Source organism: Etheostoma spectabile, chromosome 21 (genome assembly GCF_008692095.1).
Source record: "Etheostoma spectabile isolate EspeVRDwgs_2016 chromosome 21, UIUC_Espe_1.0, whole genome shotgun sequence".
Classification (NCBI taxonomy): domain Eukaryota; kingdom Metazoa; phylum Chordata; class Actinopteri; order Perciformes; family Percidae; genus Etheostoma; species Etheostoma spectabile.
In genome coordinates, this window is record NC_045753.1 from 2,529,863 (window position 1) to 2,550,919 (window position 21,057).

At 40.5% G+C, this 21,057-nt stretch overlaps 1 protein-coding gene across 12 annotated transcripts in view; it reads left to right on the top strand.

The window, feature by feature from the left end:
• The window catches only part of cacna1g (calcium channel, voltage-dependent, T type, alpha 1G subunit), a 323,409-nt gene that overhangs the window by 83,396 nt on the left and 218,956 nt on the right, over positions 1-21,057 (top strand). For all 12 annotated transcript variants that reach the window (XM_032502089.1, XM_032502097.1, XM_032502098.1 and 9 more), the window contains exon 3: positions 18,387-18,498. In XM_032502089.1, the coding sequence (XP_032357980.1) occupies positions 18,387-18,498 (112 nt within the window). The remainder of the gene's footprint in view (positions 1-18,386; positions 18,499-21,057) is intronic.

The window sequence follows — 21,057 nt, forward strand, 5'->3', positions numbered from 1 at the left end:
GAATAGAATAGAATAGAATGCCTTTGTCTTTGTACACAAGTGCAATGAGATTGGAGCAACCCCTTTACAGCGTGGACACAAAATGTAAGAATTTAAAATATAAAAATATAAAGTATAGGTAGTGTAGAGGAAAAAGAGGGGGTGGGGGGGACCTGGTGCACAGTCCTGAGTCCTGAGAGCAACTATAGACATATATAAAATAGCTTTGTATACACACTATGCAAAAAGTAGTTTAAGTATTAATAAAAAATAAATAAATATTGCACAGTAATAAAATGAAATGGTTAAATATTAAATATTGCACTGTATGAAATTGCACAGAATTCCAGTGTCCTTTTTGGTATGTGCAATATAACTACAATTTTAATTTAAGGTCCACTTACTCATGGTCTTAACCCTTATGTTGTCCTTGGGTCAAATTTGACCCGTTTTCAGTCAATTTTCTTTTGGTCACAAAAAATGGGCCATCAAAATAAGCTTTTGGACAAAAAAAACTTCAACAAACTTTGGGGAAAAACAACAAAAGGCACCCACAACATTGAAAAAGTGACAAAAATGTGAGGAAATGGCGATATTAATGTTGGAAAAAAAGTGACCAAAACATTTTCTTTTTGTGGTTGACGGGAAGACAACACAAGGGTTAAGGAATAGGACTTCCTCGGGTGTCATCTCAAGACGTAACGGAGGTGTGGAACTTTGGTCCAAGAAGAAGAAGAAGACCTTGAGATGTGGTTAAAACATCTGGAAAGATAGGAATTGAGCCTTTGAGTTAATTTGAAATTCTTTTGTCGCACACACACACACACACACACACACGCCAAAAAGGTACTTCCATGCTCAGTTATGGAATGGACAAAAGTAGTCTAGTGATAAAGTGGAACGATTCTTTAACCTAGATTCATTCAAATCAATTCATAACCTTTAATAAGCTTTTTCCTGTGTGCGTACATGTTGTCATTGCCCAAGTTCCAACCTGTTTTTCCATTGTTAGCGCTGATTGCTAATTAGCTTTTTTTGAGTATCTAAATTGTATCCAACACATGAATATCCTGTGTGTAGGAGTGCTTTCATGTGTTCTTATTTATATTGCGTGTGTGAGTGCGTGCAGACTCCAGTAGCGTGCCTCCTCTAACTTCCCTAACATCAGGCTGGGGTTCTTTTCCGGGGGGGCCAGATTAGAGGCATTGATTAAGCTGACCTCATGTTAGTCTTGCTGATTCTGGCGCAGCGCTGCATTTTTCTCATGTCGTAACTTCCCTTCTATTTGCATATTTTCAGTCGGGGAAACGTTATTGCAAGCTTCTCTTCGTTCTCTCATTCTGTTTGTCTGTTGAACTCTTGCTAACCTGTCAATACAGCACGAGGTGTGTTCTCCCTGAATAATTAAAGGCTTTTTGGTTTGCTGTGGCATTTAGCTTTATTACCTCAGGCACTTGTATACTGCATTATGTGGTTTTTTTTGTGCGTGCGTATTTGTGGATGTGCATTCAATTGTAACTCCACTGAGTGAAAGTAGGTCTCTAAATAGCTTCTCCTATGAATAAATGGCAGCGGTGATAGACTCAAGTCTGGGCCAGAGAGATAGATTGAAAGAGAACAATTCAGTCAATGCCTGACTAATAAGATGCTACGGGGGAATTGAAATGCTGACTGACCTCCGCCCTTGCTTAACTCTCATCGATCACACACACTTTCTGAAAGAGTCTTAGAACTTTCTGAGAATGTGTGTGTCAACCCACTACAGGTCTTTCAGCCAGTGGCAACTAATAGTGGTGCAATGCGCTCTGCAATTGTGTGTTTTGGAAATTAAAGCCTTGCGCAGCCTTCGTATCAATTATTCATTACTGATCTCTCTTCTCTCGCTTTAATTTGCTCTTCTCTAACTTCTCAATCTCGGTTTTCATTGTATTTTTTTTTTGCTCAGTCCTCCATCCCCATTCCCTCCCTGTGTGCGTGCACACTCACAAGGATCAGTTCAGTCTCTTCGAACATTAAATATACTGCATATGCTTTCTGTTTCCCTGGGCTATTAAAGCCCACACTCACACTCACTCAACACCTGTACACACACACACACACACACACACACACACACACAAACACACACACACACACATTGGGCAGTACATCTCTCATCTGACAGATGTGCTGTGTTCTTTGTGACGAACACACATCTGTTCATTCAGAGCCTTCAGAGCCCTTCCTGGTTGCAGGTGTTTCTGTGTTTTCTGTGTTTGAGTGGCTAAGTCTACCGACCTACTGTATATTCCCTTGGGTTTAATGTGTGTGTCCATGTTACTCTGTCTGTGCATGTAGAAAAGCAGACTATTCTCACCAGCAAAACCACAGCCTTCGTTGTTCCTTCCAACGCTTTAAACAAACGCTTTCCTGCTTTTCCTGACAAGGGATGTCTTGTGGTTGCTTTCATTTGCAAAGGACGAAACTCTGTTGGAACAAAAATTCTCACAAAGGAGGTTGGGGGGGTTACAATTTCACATCTGGTAGGGGTTGTCTTGATTTCGATTTCATGTTGAAAATCAATTAAAATGAGCTAGCGATTTTTGACTAATGATTTTGACTAAATCAAGAGCAGCATTGGCGCTTCCCCCGGTATTTTTTGCCCTCTCCACCCCTGCCTACTTGCTCAGTCTGAAGAAAATAAAACACACACACACACATTGTAGCTTACCAGCTGGTGACATGCAGCTGAAGACACAGGGTAACCTTAGCTTACCGGTAGCCTGCAGCTGCACTTTTTTTCCAGACACCATATTGAAAAAGGAAATGTTTAAATTAAAAATGAAATGGAACCATGACATTAGAATCGAAAGTCAAATCAAATCGTGGAATTGGAGAAGGCTGACAGCCCCAACATCTGGTGATTCCGGTCTTATTATCTGTCCGTGTCTTAATATTTCTAAGACGTTAATGATGTCACTACCCAATGTAAGTCGAGTGCAGATTTGAGTCGTGCATGCTCAGATTTAACCAGTTTACAGCATAATGACATACTGAAATTTGAAATCCATGAAATAAAAAACTTCTCATTACAAACAAAAACAGAAAATGGAAATCATTTCAAAAACATAGCTATCTATGACAGTTTGATTGCTAAAGTTAGCTCAAAACGCCATTCAACTGACAGCCTTTGGTGTGTTTGATGCTAACTTGTAGCCAGCGGTGAACCAACTTCGTTAAGTAGGTCCATGTTAATTCTGTATTGATATCTCTCGTTAGCATCTTGTAGGCTACTTTTCGCAAAGTGACTCAAATCTGCACTCGACTCACATCGGGGAGTGACAGACGACTCACACATAGGAACACAATAACATAATTCCTCTCCATCTGTTGCTAAGTGTGAACAGCAAGGTGGTGTAACTGAGGATGGCTGTTTCACTGGGTTATAAAGATTTCAACATCGTAACATACGTGGAATGCAATGGGCTACTTTGCCTTTACAAATCTGCTGACTGCTGAGCAGTCTTAGATCATTGCAAAGAAGCCTTTCCCTCAGCAACTAATGTACATTATGAAACAGTACAGCAGATATGTGCATATTTGAAGCTCCAAATGGCAGCAACAGCCACTGTGTCAGTGTGTGATATCCTGCGGTATAGTCTTCCTTTCTACCTTCCCGCTGACTCTACTGGAGAAAGTGATTATTCCTCATATTACGTCACCGAGCCAGCTCCTCCCAAAAGTGTGAAAACTCTCTCCCACTCCCTTTTTCTTTCTCTCTTCTCACATGTTGGTCTGCTGCCACTGAACAGGATAGTAGAGCAATATTTGTGTGGTTAAGTACTTTGACTACAGGTATTAGATCAACTCTTTTGTCATGCTATGCTTTGGCGCATCATATGGTATGGTTAAGCGGGCTTCAGTCTTGGCTGAGGATGGAAAACATAACTCTTCATGTTCCCTAGGGCCTCTGTGGTTGATGACGTTGCTAATAAAATGTCAGACAAATGCATTTCCTCAAAGTTCTGCTCTATAGCTTCGACAACTCTGCCCCATCACCTCAGCTGCAGACACCACAGCAATAGAAATGCCACTTCACAATGAAAGCCCGCGTTGCTTAGCAACTCACAGTCCGCAGTGGCAAGATGTAGCGGTGTTTCCTGGCTGATGAGAGTGGTGGGTGTGTGTGTGGAGAATCTCCCCCCCCCCCCCCCATTTGGCGCATACATTTCATTTTATTTCATGTACAACTCACTTCTTAAAGCAAAAATCAGCAGTTCAGCAGCTGAAATCATGCAGAGGATCCACAAGAGGACATCTTGGAAGGCAAACCAAATTGTAAAGTCTGCCTTTTCTTTTCGCCACTCTTACATAGAAATTGATCTCTCCATGAAGTTCCCCCTAAGCATCCCCACTGTGTCAATATAATAGTTGGTGCAATGTACTGTATGTATCCATATTCATGAGTAGGGAGCAAACAAAGTTGCCGCATATGTAAGTGGACAGCACTGTAGAGAGAGGGCTAAATTTATCAATAATGTAAGCTGGTAAAAGTTTAATGGTGTTTGCTGTCCTCGACGTTCCCCGTGGGAAAACACTCGGTCAGTTATCTAATGTTCCCGACACACACACACACACACACACACTGATAGTGCACTGACTTTGGTGAAATTCCTTGTAAGGACATTCAAACTGATGATGATGTGTTCGGCTCTATCTTCCTTGTGTGCTTCTTTTTTCCTCCCCTCAGTCTTTTACTTTCTCATATTCCGCCTGTCGTTCCTTCTGTCATCACTTGTTCCCTCACGCATGCTGTGTCTCTCACATAACTCTCTTTTTCTGTCTTCTCCCCCTCTCTCTTCAATCCATCCGTGCCCTGCTTTTCAACCCGCCTCTCATATGGTAGGCACTGATACAGGCGGCGTAACAATACGTCGCTATTTACCCCAACCTCCTAACTCCCCGGCTCCTGACTCAGGCTACTGATAAGCCGTGTCAGCAAGTGATTGGGATGTGCGGTGTTATACCAGCTGGATTTTTCACGCCACGAGTCGAGGCGCTCCGCTGTCACACGCTGGCATTTTGCTAAGAGGGTGCGCCTCTTAATATGTCGCTGATGCAGCTTATTTACAAGCTAAGCGCTCAAAATAAGTTATGTGGTTTTGGGTGAACTCACTTCCACCTATTGACAGCTCAAAAACAGCATTTGTCATGTCTTATTGGTTTCCGCGCATCTTTCAGTGGTTGTTTTGGCTCATAAAAACAATGCAAAGACTAAACCCAAACCAGATTTCTTACATACATTGATTGCCGACCCGCCTCATGTTGCAAGACAGCAGACCAACGTTTCCGGACATGCCAGAAATCCATAGTATTGTCCAAAAGACAGAGCTTGTTTTGTTTAGTTTTTTGAAGAGTATTTTTTGGGGCATTTTTAGGCCTTTTATTTTCACAGGACAGATGAAGTCATGAAAGTGGAGAGAGAAGGGCAATGCCATGCAGCAAATTGCCTGCTCTACCAACTGAACTAACCCTGCAAGAACCAACAGACAGAGCTTTGAGGGGCAATTCATCAGGATTTGCAACAGCCTGATTCCACTTTATCTAGAGTATGTCCATCCCAGGCACTACCACCTACTGGCAAACCGATGAGAAACATGTACAGTACAGATGCTGCGTTGGGGATTATTAAGGCCATATTACTTGCCTCATTTTGTATATTCCAAACAGTCATTCCTAACTCTGCTTGACTCCGATTTTGGCATCTGCAGTGAAAGCAGTCACAGAACGCTGATTAGATTGAATAAAATAGAGAAAGGCAGACTGATCAATTGTAGTTTAGTGTTCTTCTGCTCAGAACAGGACAAAGGAACACAGCCAGAGGACTGCGAGCTACGTTTGTGATACAGTGGCATTTCTTCATGTGGGGACTCACAAACACAGACAAAGAAATGTAGACTTGTGAATGCACACTCATGCATAAGCACACATGCACACATTTAAGCACAATGACAGTGACGGATTGCGCTTTACAAAAGGGCTGCAGCAGTCGGCCTCAATATTTCATGAATATCCTTCCTCTTTCAGTTCTCTCCTTTTTTTTTTATTTCATTCTGGCATGTTCAGCATTCTTCCTCTTGAAAAAAAAGGTACATTTTTGTCAATCTGCTTCCCGAAAATAGCTGGGGTAAGGAGGTATAGACGCCAAAAAAAATGAAAGGAGAGGGAAAAGAGAGTGATCAGAGAGAGAAAAAGGTTTGGAGAAAGGAGGGATTGATGGGAGATGAGCAGTAAAGGTTAGGCAGCTGCAGCGGCTGTCTCTAACTTGGGAGATGAAACTCACTTTTCACCCTGAGCTACCTTCCTTCCTGTTTTGCAAACCTTCACATATAGTTGCGTTGCAGTCTTGGCTTTGTAGAAGAGAAGGCATTGCACTCCTGAGGAAACGGAGACGGAAAGAGGGACGGTTGTCGGGAATGGTAAAAGACAGAGAGTGGTTTAAAATAGGGAGGCAACTTATGAGAAGCACAGCTAAGAAAGGGGAGAGTGATTTTACTGTCAGCAGTCCTCTTTACAGCGGCCATTTTACAATTGTCCCTTCAATGATTTCCTGTCGTCAGACATACTGATGCTCTCTCAGACTGACTTCTGGCTGAATCGAAATGTCTGGACTTCCCCGTCCTCGCAGACTTGCGGACTTAAAGGGCAATTCGCACAAAAACAACATCAGTCGTTCAGGAAATGCCCTAAACAAAATGTGCTTTGCTTTAACCGACAAAGCTCTCTAGCTGCTGTAGAAATTGCAAAGTAAACTGTTGTTCGTCCAGAGAGAAAAGAAAGGACACAATGTGAAATTGTGTTGTTACAGAACCTCAAAGTTTGCAGAGGGAAGACGTGGTGGTGGTTGGAGTTTAACATGGATTGCTAGCGTGACATTTTCTTGCAATGGTCAACATTGGATTCTTTTACCTGACCTAACCCAGTTGCTTTTGTGTCTATACATAACTAAATCCAAACCATAGTGATGTCGGAGCATAAAGTTATTTTTGCCCACAGGTCAAAGCCCACAGTCCAACAAGTCCTCCAAACCTTCTAACAATATAGGTTGTTTGATCCTATCCTCTAAGACAACACACAGGAGCGATTTTCAGTCCTTATGTCTAAAAGACATAATGTAATGATCACAGTTGGAAATATGGAAGTAGTATGGAAGTTGGAAGTATAGGCACAAAAACTACTTTTAACCCTTGTGTTGTCCTCGGGTCAAATTGACCCGTTTCAAAGTGTTTCATATCAGAAATATTAGATTTCTTTCAACCAAATTGCCTAAAAATAACATGGATGGTTCCTTACGTTCTTCAGGTAACATTGATTACTTTCATTTTGGGTATTTTATTTAATCTTATAGTATTTGAGTTCTTTTTTTTTTTTATGGTTTCCAAACAGTATCCAGACTAAACTTTGACATCTACCCATCTGAGATCCACTCAACATCCTCTGATCTTAACTATAAGTCAAAATAATTCCTAATTTCTACCTTTTTAACTAAAAACGTATGTATAATTTGATATGAATGAGGTTTGTTGACCATGAATTCCAAGAATAAGTGTAAAACCTGTTATTAAACCAGCTCAGCTTTTCTTTTAAAAGCGCCAAAAGCTGGGAAAATTGAGAAATAAATTAGAAAAAATGACAAAAACATGGAAAATGCACAAAAAAAATTCAATTTTGACCTGGAAGGATGAGTTAATGGTTAACGGGAAGACAACATAAGGGTTTTAACGTGACGTAGTTCAGTGGCACGTATGAGAGTGTAGTTATCATCTCTTCTTGGGCCCTCCCCTTCATCTTCCTCTAGTTCTCATTCCTTCGCTCATCAAATTGCATCAAAAGCACCAAAACCCAACACTTATGTCTTTCCTTATCATACCCCTGTCTCGGCTTCCATCTGTCCTGTTCTTCATGTGTCCAGCTAGCTTTGCCTGTTAGTCTCACCATCAGCTCTTAAGGAGGGGACACAATGTCACTGCACCTGTCCCACCCCCAGCTGCTTCCCATTTTAAGTTACGTTGGTGTAGGACTCTGTCTTTGTCAAGTTTGAATACACTTTTTAATCAGGATGTGCCTTGGCACATCCTATGTAACAATTCTCTGTGCTTTGATCTGAATTCCTTTCATAAGCATAATAGGGGAATAGGGAAGACTTTCACCAGGTTGCATCAAACTGTCTCTGAATACTGTACAGAATAAGAAAATGCTATCTTTTTTATGGAAAATTAGCCAGTAAAAGCAATGAACCTCTTCCTTAAGACATTATATCAAGTGGGCCCTGCAGTACCGGTAGACATTATGAACCATTGCTGATCCTTTAGCTCATTTCATTTCAAAGGTTTGTTTGACAATGCAATTTAAAGGTCCCATATTCTACTTATTTTCAGGTTCATAATTGTATTTTGGGTTACTACTAGAACACGTTCACATGCTTTAATGTTGAAAAAACACATTTTTTTCTTATACTGTCTACCTTAACATACTTGTATTCCTCATCTGTCTGAAACGCTCCGTTTTAGCATCTGTCTCTTTAAGATCCCCTCCTGAATAGGCCCAGTGTGCTCTGATTGGTCTGCATTTATGGGTCTTCCACATCTGCGCTCTCGAAATCTCTGCACCGTCTTTGCAGCCGGGAAATGCCTGTAACGGCATTGTAGCAGCACTTTATGTTCAGTCCAGTCCCATGGCATTTTGTGAAATGGTCACGTTATTTAATCTATTGATTTGTGTACAGGTCACGTCAATGTCATTATTTTTGTGTGTTGATTACGAATTTTGAAGTAATGTATTTCAATGGGAAGCCTGTTTTGTGATCACAGAACGATTGCGGTGGCGAGTAGTATTGAAAAGACTCGCACGTTGCAGTTTCTTTCCGTGTTATTATCTCGGTAATGTGCTTTTCTTTGGATTAATACCTGCGTGTACTGCAGCGGTCTGCAGTACACGGATAATTAAACAATCAAAAAAAACTTGAAGAAAGTAACCCCTTAAACTAGTAACAGCGCTAACAGGCATGTGTTCTGTTCTGTTCTGTGCCGTGCCGTGCCGTACCGCGCCGCGCAGCCTCACCTCCCTTCCCTCCCCCAGGTAGCGCAAATCCCACTATTTATATAGGGTTGTCAATTCATGGATTCAGTCCATCCCATCCTTAAAGCAGGTTGATCTACTCCATAACGTTAATACTTAGCACACTCCTAACATATGGAACTTGTTTACAATATCAATTGTAAGTATCAACCCAGGGAAACCATTGAACCATGTTTACACTTGCAACCTAATGAAATGGAACTGAAACTAACATGACTGTGTGTCTACTTACTATAACTAAGGACCTGTATGGGACAAGTGGTGAGCAAACCCACTTCGTCACGATGCTTCTGTGACTTCATCTTCAACGTGACACTCGCTAAATACTTTGATTGTCAACAATGTCTGTACTTCGTAAAAGTTATGACGTAGTGTACAGCGTAGTTTTGCGGGATACTATTTTATAAATCTGTAGTGAGTGTATAACAAATTGCAGTTTCAATTGACGGTGCAATCCAGAACCAAAAAAGAGTGACGCAAGTTGAGTAGAGCCATGCCATACGGTGCCATGCAGTGTAAATGGCATACATCTGTTTCCATTGCACTCTTGCATTAAGTTTTTATTGATACATTGTTCTTGATCTTGAGCTTGATCTTTCGTCAAATTTCTGGTAAATGTTAGGTTTCTTTTACTTGCACATCAATGCAGGTTGATGAAAACACACTTTTGTTCATCAGCACAATATGAATGGCCCAGCAACGTGCAATAGAGTTCTCAAGTAGAATAGACTTTATTGGCATTGCATGAGTTTGTTGAAAATTAAATTTGCGGTATTGTACCTGAATAGAAAACTACTAAAAGTAATAAATTCACAAATAAATATCACTAACACTTGTACACACATACATATATTGCAACGTCCTTCAATGAGCAGTCGGCGAGACGTTAAAGCGAGTTTTATTACTGACCTAAATACAGGCTACTGTGGGGCGTAGCCAGCTAAACGACTCACGTTTACTTCAATGACAGGAGGAAATCTTAATGTTTACAGTAATACTCTCAACATTTAACGTTAACGTGAAGAATTAAAGTCCGTTACAATAATCAAGCATTTTAAAAAGAAACATGGAAACAGTATTGCATTGGTTGTATTATTGCAAGTACAGTTTATGACACCAAGGGGGGTAAATATTTGATTTTGTTCAGTTCAGTGTTGGCTCTTGGATAGATCGCATCAAGATTGTTGTGGCTTTCGCAGACTCAGTTATCTTTTAAACCCTTAATGTTCAAGTAGCTTAAAAGTATACATACAGCATGAAAGCATCATGTATTTTCTGTACTGGCTTGTTCCAAATCATTTCACTAAAGCCTTATGATGTTTACACTGAGTGAAATATTGTAAAACCCAAGACTGCATGTTTTTTATGATTGCCCAATATCATCAAATATACACATCAGGACTCTTGTTTTCCAACACATTTATGCAAAATTTGTATACATAACACCCAAAAGGTGTGATATACTGTACAGTATACTGCACTTTATTACAAACTATACCTGAAACATCTATTTTTATGTAATAATGACATTTGGGAGTGAGGAGAGTTGGCATCTTTCATAATAAAAATGCCATTTCTTTTGTAGAAAAGCAGGTTCAATGTTGGCATTTCAACAACAGCTCTTGATGTAGCAGTGTCACGTCGTGCACGGCCCCTCGGTGAGAGGAATGGATTTGGATAAAGATGTGTGGTTTGTAGTGAGATGCAGAACCACGTCCTGTGTGGGTTATAGTAAAGACGATGAATAACATCTATTCAGAGAGGCGTGTCTGTATTGATCGCCCTCGGACTGTGTGCACCTCATCTCTCGCTGCCGAGGATTCATTCCCCTACCCTCATAAAAGAAATAAGAGCTGCCGAGAACATGATGCGGCGAGTGGAAACTTTTTTTCTTGACGCCAAACTTTGATCTAATATCTTCCTCTGGAGCCGCACGCACACACACACACACACACACACACACACACACACACACACACACACACCACACACACACACACACACACACACGCTTCTTTGTAGTTTGTGTCCTGCTGTCTGGTGTCAGTTCATGAGTAGACAGAATCAGTTTGTGAATCAGTAGTGTAATGCATGGAGGCAGGGGGAGGACCCCGTTATTAGACAAGAAGAAAGGGACTTTAAATATACTGTATGTGTGCATGTTGTGTGTGTGTGTGTGTGTTGTGTGTGTGTGTGTGTGTGTGTGGTGTGTGTGAGAGAAAGAGAGGGAGGAAGCTGAAAGAACCCATGAGAAAAGAACACAGAATACTTTTTGAGGTGTTGATGAGTTTGATAATGTTGCCTCTCTGATGAAAGCATTGTTGTGCGAGTTTGCCTAAGTGTGTGTGTGTGTGTGTGTGTGTGTCTTGCTTTCAGAGTTTTGACGGAGCATGTCCTTGTGTACCTTTCCTCTAATTGAATCCATCCCTCAGGGCGTCGCTGCTTGTTTATATGCTGACACCATGAAGGTGTGTGTGTGTGTGTGCGTGTGTGCGTGCGTGCGTGCGTGCGTGCGTGTGTGTGTTCACACTGAAGGCAGAACACTCGCTCTGTATTATTTAATTATAGCCCACCAGCTGGGGAGACAGGGGAAAAGGAACGAGGGCTGGTGAGGAAGAGTTATTGATTGAATTAGTCAGATTATTCATATTTAATGTTTTGCTTTGTCTCCATCCTCCTTCCCAAGCCTTCTCCTCTGCTGGGTTGTTTCCTTGATTTTTTTCTCTGCTAATGAATCATTTTTTATCCCAGAGCTCCAAGAAACAATACATTTCATGCACTTCATCTGAAGTGCACCAGTAAAGCATGTCTGCTTTATACACGTGTGCCCCAGGGCTTTATCCGCCTTTATATAAAAACCCTATCCTTGTCTTATCAGTTGTAACAAAAGATGAAGATCTACTTTTTTGAGAAATATATCTGATATTAAAAGATGAGGTTTTCCTCTTTGGTGTGCCTAATCTTGTTTAAAGCAGGCTGGTGTCCACTATCTAACGCAACCATGCATTTTTTAACAGGTTCCTTTGATATCAAACACAAACTTGAACTTCTTATTTGTGAGAGCAAGAATGGGTTATTTCTTTTTTATTCAGTTACATAATCTGACTTTAAGTCTGTTGGCTTGTTAGTCAGCGTGCCAATCTTTCAGCCTGCCGGTCAATTGTCTGTCTTCCAGTTTGTCCAACTCCCCGACCCCTGACCTGTCTATGTCTATTGAATGTGACTGCATCATGATTGCTAAACACCAGGCCAAGTAGCGCCTTCAGGGAACCACTCGGTGCATAGCAACAGACACTAATGATTGACAGCATCATTTGTGTTGACACTTCACTGGAATTAGTGTCAATGGGGAAACTGTAGATAATGCTGAGTGCAAAACCAACCATCCAGATGATTGTTGAGTTTTTTGGTGTATTCTTCAAGGATCCGGATCCAACTGCAGTTCTAGGTAAGACCCGCCCTTCGGTAGCATTCACGCCAGGCCAGGCATCCATACTCGTGTGAGATCAATTGTTCAGGTTCTATCCCCTGACCAATCGGCTATCCTAACCTTAACTACTCGAGGTCAACGCCTAACTTCAACCAATCGGGCTGCTTTGTAGGGCGGGTCTTGCTTAGAACTGAAGTTAGATCCATAATAACTCTTCAGGGATGCTAATTTATGAAAAGCTTCTGTGGGTCAGAAGAAACGACCTATGTGGTCTTATGGTTTGGAGAACTTGTTGGGGGTTTCTGTTGTTTCCTAGGTGCTGTAATTTTGCTTGTACATTGTTGCTGTCTTATCTCTGTAGAGTTGTCATGCTGTCACCTGTGCAGTCTGAGAAAGTCTGTAATGAGGACAACCTTTGATTCTATGTGGTACAAACAGCATGTATCTACAGGTTTTGAATACATTTTGAGTACAAAGTTAAAGTTCTGCTTTGCTACCGTAAATAGCCAAGAGACCAATTGGACTATGAAATCTTAAATTCTATTTGTAACACTGGTGGTATCAGCAGATTATATGGCCCTGTTCATTTTTTTTTTAAGGGGGTGAACATGAAATAAAGTTCTTACACTTATTAAACTGCAAAAAAGATTGGAATAAACCAATTTATTTATTTAACAGTTTAGTTTGAGTCCTCCAGTTTGTTGGCAGTAAACTGATTCATCAAAGCACAAAGGTTGGCTATTGAGGCAACAGGTTACTGGTAGTTAGTAAAAGAAACATCAAACGTGCTCATGTATTATGATGTTATATTATTACATTATTACAAACGACATAATGTAAATCAGTCAATTTGTAGTTGCTGAAAAATGATGATCTGAAACTAAAATGGCATGCATTGTGTTTAACTCGGACGGAGGCCGATGATTACAAAGACAACATATGCAGCTCATTATTTTTAATTAGCGCCAACTCCTCGGCCCTTTCCAGTGAACTTTTGCAGACGATACCGCCGTGTGTGTCAACAACAGTTTGCTCTCCCTGAAACTTTCAGTGCCACCACTCTCCGACTACTGGCCTGATTGTCTGAGCTTTTGTTTCCTGTTTAATGATCCAACTCTCCATACTGATTGATCTTTTTAATTGCATCCCATTGGACTCACACAGCCTTCTGTGCCTCCTCCAGTGTGTGACATAATCCTGCGCTGCCTTCCAGATTTAACCACCATTACCCAACTCATGCTGCTGAGGTGCCTTGTGGTAACAGACTCAACTTCCCTCCAGCCTGCATCTATTATTTAATTTTTTTTCTTCAATGCTCTATTGGAACGGTATAGCACAGATTTTCACTTTCTCGCCCAGTATCCTTTGGAAATGCTTTCAAATCGGATAATTCGGCGGCACATGATTTATGTTCAGAGTCAACGCAGGAAGCAATGCGCCCTTTCTTTTAGAAAAGGGATAAAGTAAAGGTTTAGAGGTTAGGGGGGTGCAATGACTTTTAAGCAAGAGACAGTAGTTTGCTTGTCCAATACTTAAAATGGAATTTACTATAGAACTTCCATAAAGTTTGGGGACTCATGTCAGACATATTAAACATGTATTGGTCAAAATTAAAGCAGCAGAGGCCAAGATATCCTCGCTAGTAATGGGTTTAGCTTCCAAAACCCTGGATCCTACACTTCCCATAAAGTAACTGCACAGTGTCTTTTGGCACTATGCCTGCTAAATGGCCACATCTTTGAAACTCTACACCTAACTCTACACTCAAATTTGTAGTTGTTAAGAAAAACCTGGGATTACTCAAAGGATTACTCATTCCCCATGACTTAATATTGACCTGAAATGTAAACTAGGTGGAGTGCCTTTTACATGTTAGTGTTTTAAAAATATGGATATTGGACATTATAATACACATTCATTAAGGTCAGACATTGCAGGCAGACTGTTCAATTTTGAGATTTTAGGCTATTTTAGGCTATTTGCATTCAAAACATATCATGTTATGGATGCTCATTGCATCCCAAATATATCATGTATTAATTCTATCAGACATCACTCATATATCAATCTGATCCAGAAACCTCCACGGCAGTACCAAACATTTCCGTTTCTTTCCTATCTGTATTCTGAATGTATTTGCAGAGTTCATTCATATAGCATTCAAAGCCTTTTATTAATAAAAATAGGGTTGACTCATTTGTTGATACTGTATCTGTTGACAGTATTTTCTGATTTATAGAGTGATACAGAAAGAGCTATCCTAAATTCCCTCTGGAGAAACCGTTGGCTCTAATCTTTCAATGAAATGAAACAAGAATGTTGAAACTGGCTTTAGCCAATTTTTAGATTTCTCTGGAAATGTATGCACATACGCACGTATTTAATTAGACAAAAGCGAAGTTGCATATTCACACATTTAGATAGATAGATAGACGGATTGATGGATATGTATTGATCCCCACAAAATGGGAAATTACGATGTTACAGCAGCACACGCACATCAGTCGCACAACACAGTATATAAATATAAATGAGATACTAGGAAAAAATATACATACATACAGTATTCATGAAATAATAATAATAGGAATAAAATATAAGAACAAATATTTAAATAAATACAGGAAGGGAAAACAAAATGCGCAACTGCTTAAATAATATGCTAAAATGTAAATTAACCAATTGTGCAGGTTGCCCATGGTGCAGTAGTGTGGCGTCTTGAAGTCTCATCTAGCACCCAGTGATGACGTGTTGAAGAGTTTTATTGTGGTAGGAATGATTTCCTGTAGCGGTCCGTGCGGCATCGAAGCTGTCGGAGCCTCTTAGAGAAGGAGCTCCTCTGCTGGACCAGTGGGGGGGTGGAGAGGGTGGTCTGGGTCCTCCATGATAGATAACAGTTTGTTCAGTGACCTCCTCTCCACCACAGCTTCAGATGTGTCCTGTGGGGAAAAAAAGTAATACTTGTCTCGATGCAAGTAGTTAACTGGGGAAGTTTCATGGTAATAATAATAATAATAATAATAATAAATTGAATTTGTATAGCGCTTTTCCCGAGCTCAAAGTCGCTTTACAGAGTAGAAACAGTGTAACAAAAAAAAAAAAAAAGGATAGGCAGAACAGAAAAGATGGGTCTTCAGACGGGACTGAAAAATGGTGAGGGACTCAGAGAATGATGGTGATAATAGATAAATAATTAAAGTATTATATTTGCCCTATTCACCTGTAGTTTCCTCCAAAAACAATGTTCTCAGGAAAAAGTTGCACTAACATCGCCTGGAAGTGCACTGCAAAGCGGCCTGCACATCAGAATCAGAATCAGAATCAGCTTTATTTGCCAGGTATGAGGACACATACGAGGAATTTTTCTTTGGAGCATCGTTGCTCACAATGTGCTTACACATACAAAACAACCAAAACAATATATACACACTAATATATGCACAAGATATACACACTCTAAACAGAAACAATATAGAGGCATGAGTGCAATGAAGAGTTCAATAAACAATATTTAAATGTGGAGCGTAGTGCAAAGGATACTGGGATAAATAGTATTATGTTATTCTATTACAATATGAACAGTATGAACAGTTCTGAAATAGGAAATGAGAATGATGAATAAATAAATAATAAGTGAGGTATGAGAATGATGGGAATGATGAGTAAATGGTAAATAATAAAAAGTGGTATTCAGCCATGTTAACCCCTGTGTTGTCTTCCCATTGACCATGCAACCTTAGTTTTTCTGGCTATGAATTTAAAATTAAAACTATTTGGTTGTCTTTTAGTCGCTTTCCTGACGTTTTTTGTCACTTTTTTCCAATTTCCTTTATCCCTTTTTTTCTGCGCGTTGACATTTTTTTTGCTTTTTTCACCACATTTTTTAAGGTTTTTCCAATTTTTTCCCACTTATTTTAAGCATTCTTTTTTTTTTTTGCAATGTCATAAAATAGATTCAAACCAAATGTAATGAAAGTACTGTACAGATCATTTATTTTACTTGTTATGAGCATTGTAGGGAACTATCCTCGTTTTTTTGTTTTTTTTGTTTTTTTTGACAATTTGGTTGAAAGAAACCATCATTTCTGATATAGGAACCTTTTTGAAAATGGGCCAAATTTGACTTGAGGACAACAGGAACTGAACATTGATTCATCAGTTTGCCAGAAGTTGAGAAGCAAGATTACCCATCGGTCATTGTGCCTCAGTGGAATGACCCATACATTAAGTAAATTAATCAAATCACATTTATTTACAAGTAACATCATTTACAACAGAATTGGTGTATGTTTGTTTTGCAATGGTATCTGTTGTAGTGTAACATTTCCACAGTAGCAGCGACGTATCCAAGGTGTTAACGTTACCAGGGTGACCCATAGAGGAAGTGATAGCTTTGTTGGCGACATTGCAGGGTGTTTTGAATGGAGGAATATTGATGGAGACGTTGACATTGTCTGGCAGGGAAGAGAGGGTGTGGGGTGTTTTTTGGAAGGAATGCAAAAAACTCCTGCTTGTGTGCCTTGGATTTAAAATCCAGGGTTCTTCTTCTGTGATGATCACAGTGAAATGGGCTCATCTTTAGGAAGCGTTTGGTGCTGTACTAACTGGGAACAATGTAAAAGATTAGTTTGCTTTTCAGCTGTTTAAGAGAGAAAAAGCATGTGTTAGTATCCTTTAGTCTTTGAAAGCTGTCAGGTCGTTATTTTCCATTAACCAACCCATTGGGTCGGGCTGTATGTCTATGAGATTTTGTTGGGATATGCATGTTCCTCAGAGGATAAAATCTCCATAGTGCCACATTCAAAAAAAATCTAAAATCTCCACCTGTTATGATGAATCACCTAACACAGATCCTTATAGACTGATATCAACTGTAGAAATAAGGAGCTAATATTTGATATTCTCTGTGTTTTGCTTTCTACTACAGATCTATTTGCACAGCTTTTGTCTGGTATTTTGCTTTGAAACCACAGCCCGGGGTGGCAGCTTATGGCCAGCTTAGAGTGGAAAACTTAAAAACCTCTTTCCCTGTTGTTGTCGTTTGTCGTGCACTTGCTTTTTTTTGTGTCAGCTGTGGGGCCATGCTGACCAAACTGCATTATGGGTCGGCAGGATGAATGACCAAGTGGTGGCAAATGCGATATAAGACAGACAGGTCGTTTGTCCTTGCGGCCTGCGTGCACCATTTAACAAACACATACACACATTTACAGATAATAGTATTCCTTTTTGCTAATACACACACACACACACACACTATTCTCACTGTTAACTAGGCTGGATGCAACAGCGATCATTATAGTGTGTGTGTGTGTGTGTGTGTGTGTGTGTGTGTGTGTGTGGTCCCATCATTGATTGCAGTCACATACCTTAGGCTGTCATTTAACCTAACCACATTAGGAAGGCCCACTTCAACCTTGTGGTCAATACAATTCATGCGCCATGCATCAAGATGTCTTCACAATCACTAGCTCTGAAAGTCTCCTCTCAGTCAGCCTCCCAGAATCTCAGCATCTGCCTCTGTTCTTTTTTTTTTCCATTTATCTTGTTGCCCTCCAATAATGTGAACACTTTCCAAGAACGCGCCTTGTCGACAGATCTTTGGGTAACAGGGTGAAACGGGAGCACCGACTGCCACAGGTGGGCTTCCCCACTCCCGAGATTCCTCTTTGGCTCCTTTTTCTTCTCAAAAACCTTTTGTTGTTAGTCAATTGGAGTGAAAGAGGTAAACGTGCATCCCTCTGTCATTTGAATAGGATGATGAGGTCAATGAAGGGAGCTGAGAGAAATGTTTGACTTTTTGTTGCTTGCCAGCTGTTATCATCTTTCTTTGTCATATTCCTTAACTGTTGTCCTCTACATGGTTCGAGCGAGCGTCCATGCTGGTGATCCTGCTGAACTGCGTGACGCTGGGCATGTTTCATCCCTGCGAGGACATCGTCTGCGACTCTGAGAGGTGCAAGATCCTGCAGGTAAGGCAGTTTATGGCTTGTTATTTATTGAATGTATTCTCTTCAACATGAAAAATCCAAGCAGAATAGGAACAGAACAAAGACTTGCTGCATGCACCACATTGACTGCTGCTGCAGGAGTGCTCTGGTCCGTGGAGGGATGAGGTCGGGGGGGGGATGGGTACTACAACAAAGGCCTTTTAAGAGGAAGAACGAAGTTTGTGTCCCAGAAGAAATTAAGTGGAAAACACAAGACTTTTACCCAGGAAACACCTGTTTGTGTCCCGTTTATTTAATCCAAACCACAATCTTCTTTTTTATTTATTATCTTAAATTGTTTTGGTGCGTACATGTTACTTTTATCTTAGCATGAAGTTAACTTTTGTTGGCCTCTAAAACGACTAACAGTCGATACCCGGTTCCCGGTAACAGTTTCTTGGCTAAAATTAACTGTAAAAACAGCTAAAGATAACTGGTATGTGCCTGGTTGACACGTGACAGGCCAGTGGTCGCCTCTTAGTTAGGATAACATACCAATTGTTGTGGTACGATATTATACTAATCAGTTTATGAGAATGCGTTGACCTAAAAGAGTCCATTATTTTCAGAATATCATGATACCTACAGTATGTGTGTGTCTTACTGAAACAAGTGTCCCTAACCCCTCGCCACGCCACCTGCCTAGGTGTTACCATGTTATTCTTATCCTAAAATACACATGCACGAGGAATGCATGGGATTTTTTGTTGCGTTTTTTTACCGTGGTATCGCAGTGGGTATTGACAATAGTGACCTATCACTAGTATTAGTATCAACTAGTTAATTTCTGGTAGCGTGAGGTTAACACTTGGTTTTCAGTGTCAGAAGAACTACTTCTTAAGCCAAAGCCAACCCATAGCCTTACTTGTTGTCTTTGAAACAAGATCCAAAAATGCTTTATCCTACATTCCCCATAATGCAAGTCAATTATGCCATTTTGTGAGGTCCTCCCTGCCTGGTAAATGCCTACATCTTTTAAACTTGACAGCCGCAGTTTTTATTACACATTTATCACCAGCAGTCACTTATCTTCCTTGATCTTTATTCAATAAGACAAGTACAAACGACTGAAAGGCCTTCCAGTGGGACGAGCATGGAGAGGAATGAAGACACACATTAGAAATGTCACGTTCACCTGGATGTGACAACAAATGCAGAGCAACAGCTGGGAAACGTCAGCCATTACAGCACGATAAAACCTCATGGCAGATTATTCAAACACGTCGAAACAGATGATTGAGAGCAGGAACTCTGAGAGGTATGGGGCCAATTTTCTAAACCAGTGCTTTTGATGCTGAAACAATATTTTCCATCATGTCTGGCCTTTGCACCGCCCTCCATTTGCATTCTCTCAGATGGGAAAATAAACAACAACATTGTGTGGAGGCGTTTCCATTAATTTATGGACCTCCTTTAACCTAACAAACACTAATGGAGAAGTCATTGTTGTTTTGTTGTAAAACACAGAGGATAGAAAACCCATTTTGCTCTACACCGGATGAAGGGAATGAGGCGGACTGAGACAGTTGAATGGATCCGCGTTATCTGTCACCGTACATCTTCTGCAGTGACAGGATAAAGTGCTTGCAAAGTGGTTCCAAATAGATTGAATCAGAACAAAGTTCTCTTATTTTCTTGTCCACTGACTCAGTGAAACCGAGCAGCTTCATGCCAAAATGAGATATCTCATTTTAAAAAAATCGAGCCCTAGTCCAAGTATATACTTTCTGTAATGGAAGTCCACTAATAGGGTACGACATTTACTCATCCAAAGCATTTTCTGAATGAAGCAATCATATCTTTCCTCTTAAAAATGGATGCATACACATCATTTTTCTCTTATGAAATCTAAAACATTACATTTGAGTGAAAAAAGAAAAGGAAATGGAAGAGCAGGGACAGGAAGGAAAGTAGAAGAAGCTGGAAGAAAAGGAAATAAAAAGCAGGGCATAGGGGAAAAAAGGAAGAAATAATGGAAAGGAAAGAAGAATGAAAAAGAAAATAAGCATGCTGCATGCTTTTACCAAGATCTGATCACGCTTGTGATTGGCTGTTGCATGTCGTGAAGACTGGCAGGATCAATGTGTAACGTTGTATTTCTTTTTGTTAAAAGGGATTTTATAAAATTGGGACAGTAAAAGGTATCGTTGAGGAAGGGTTATCGAGTTCTCGGTATTGGCATCGGAAAAGAAACATGAGGAGTAGAGAGTTTGAGGCTTCTGTTGCTGGGCAGTCGGGGCCAATCAACTCCCTCCGTCGCTCTGCTCAGGGAAATGAGATGTGATTTAATTCCGTGGGTCTCCTCTCCGGAGCGCAGATGACTGTAGAGCCTGGAGGTTAAATGCATTCCCATTAATTCCTCGCTTCCTCCATTTCAATCTGCCCACCGCTGTCCGCACCGATATGTTAAGAGGTCGTAAAGGCACATAAACCAAACAATTTCATGCTCTCGCCTGCCTGTCTTTGATTCGTCTCACACTGTCTGGAATATACTGGCTTTCCAGTTTTCTCTCCTGTTGCACCCTTGGTATCCCGTTGCCT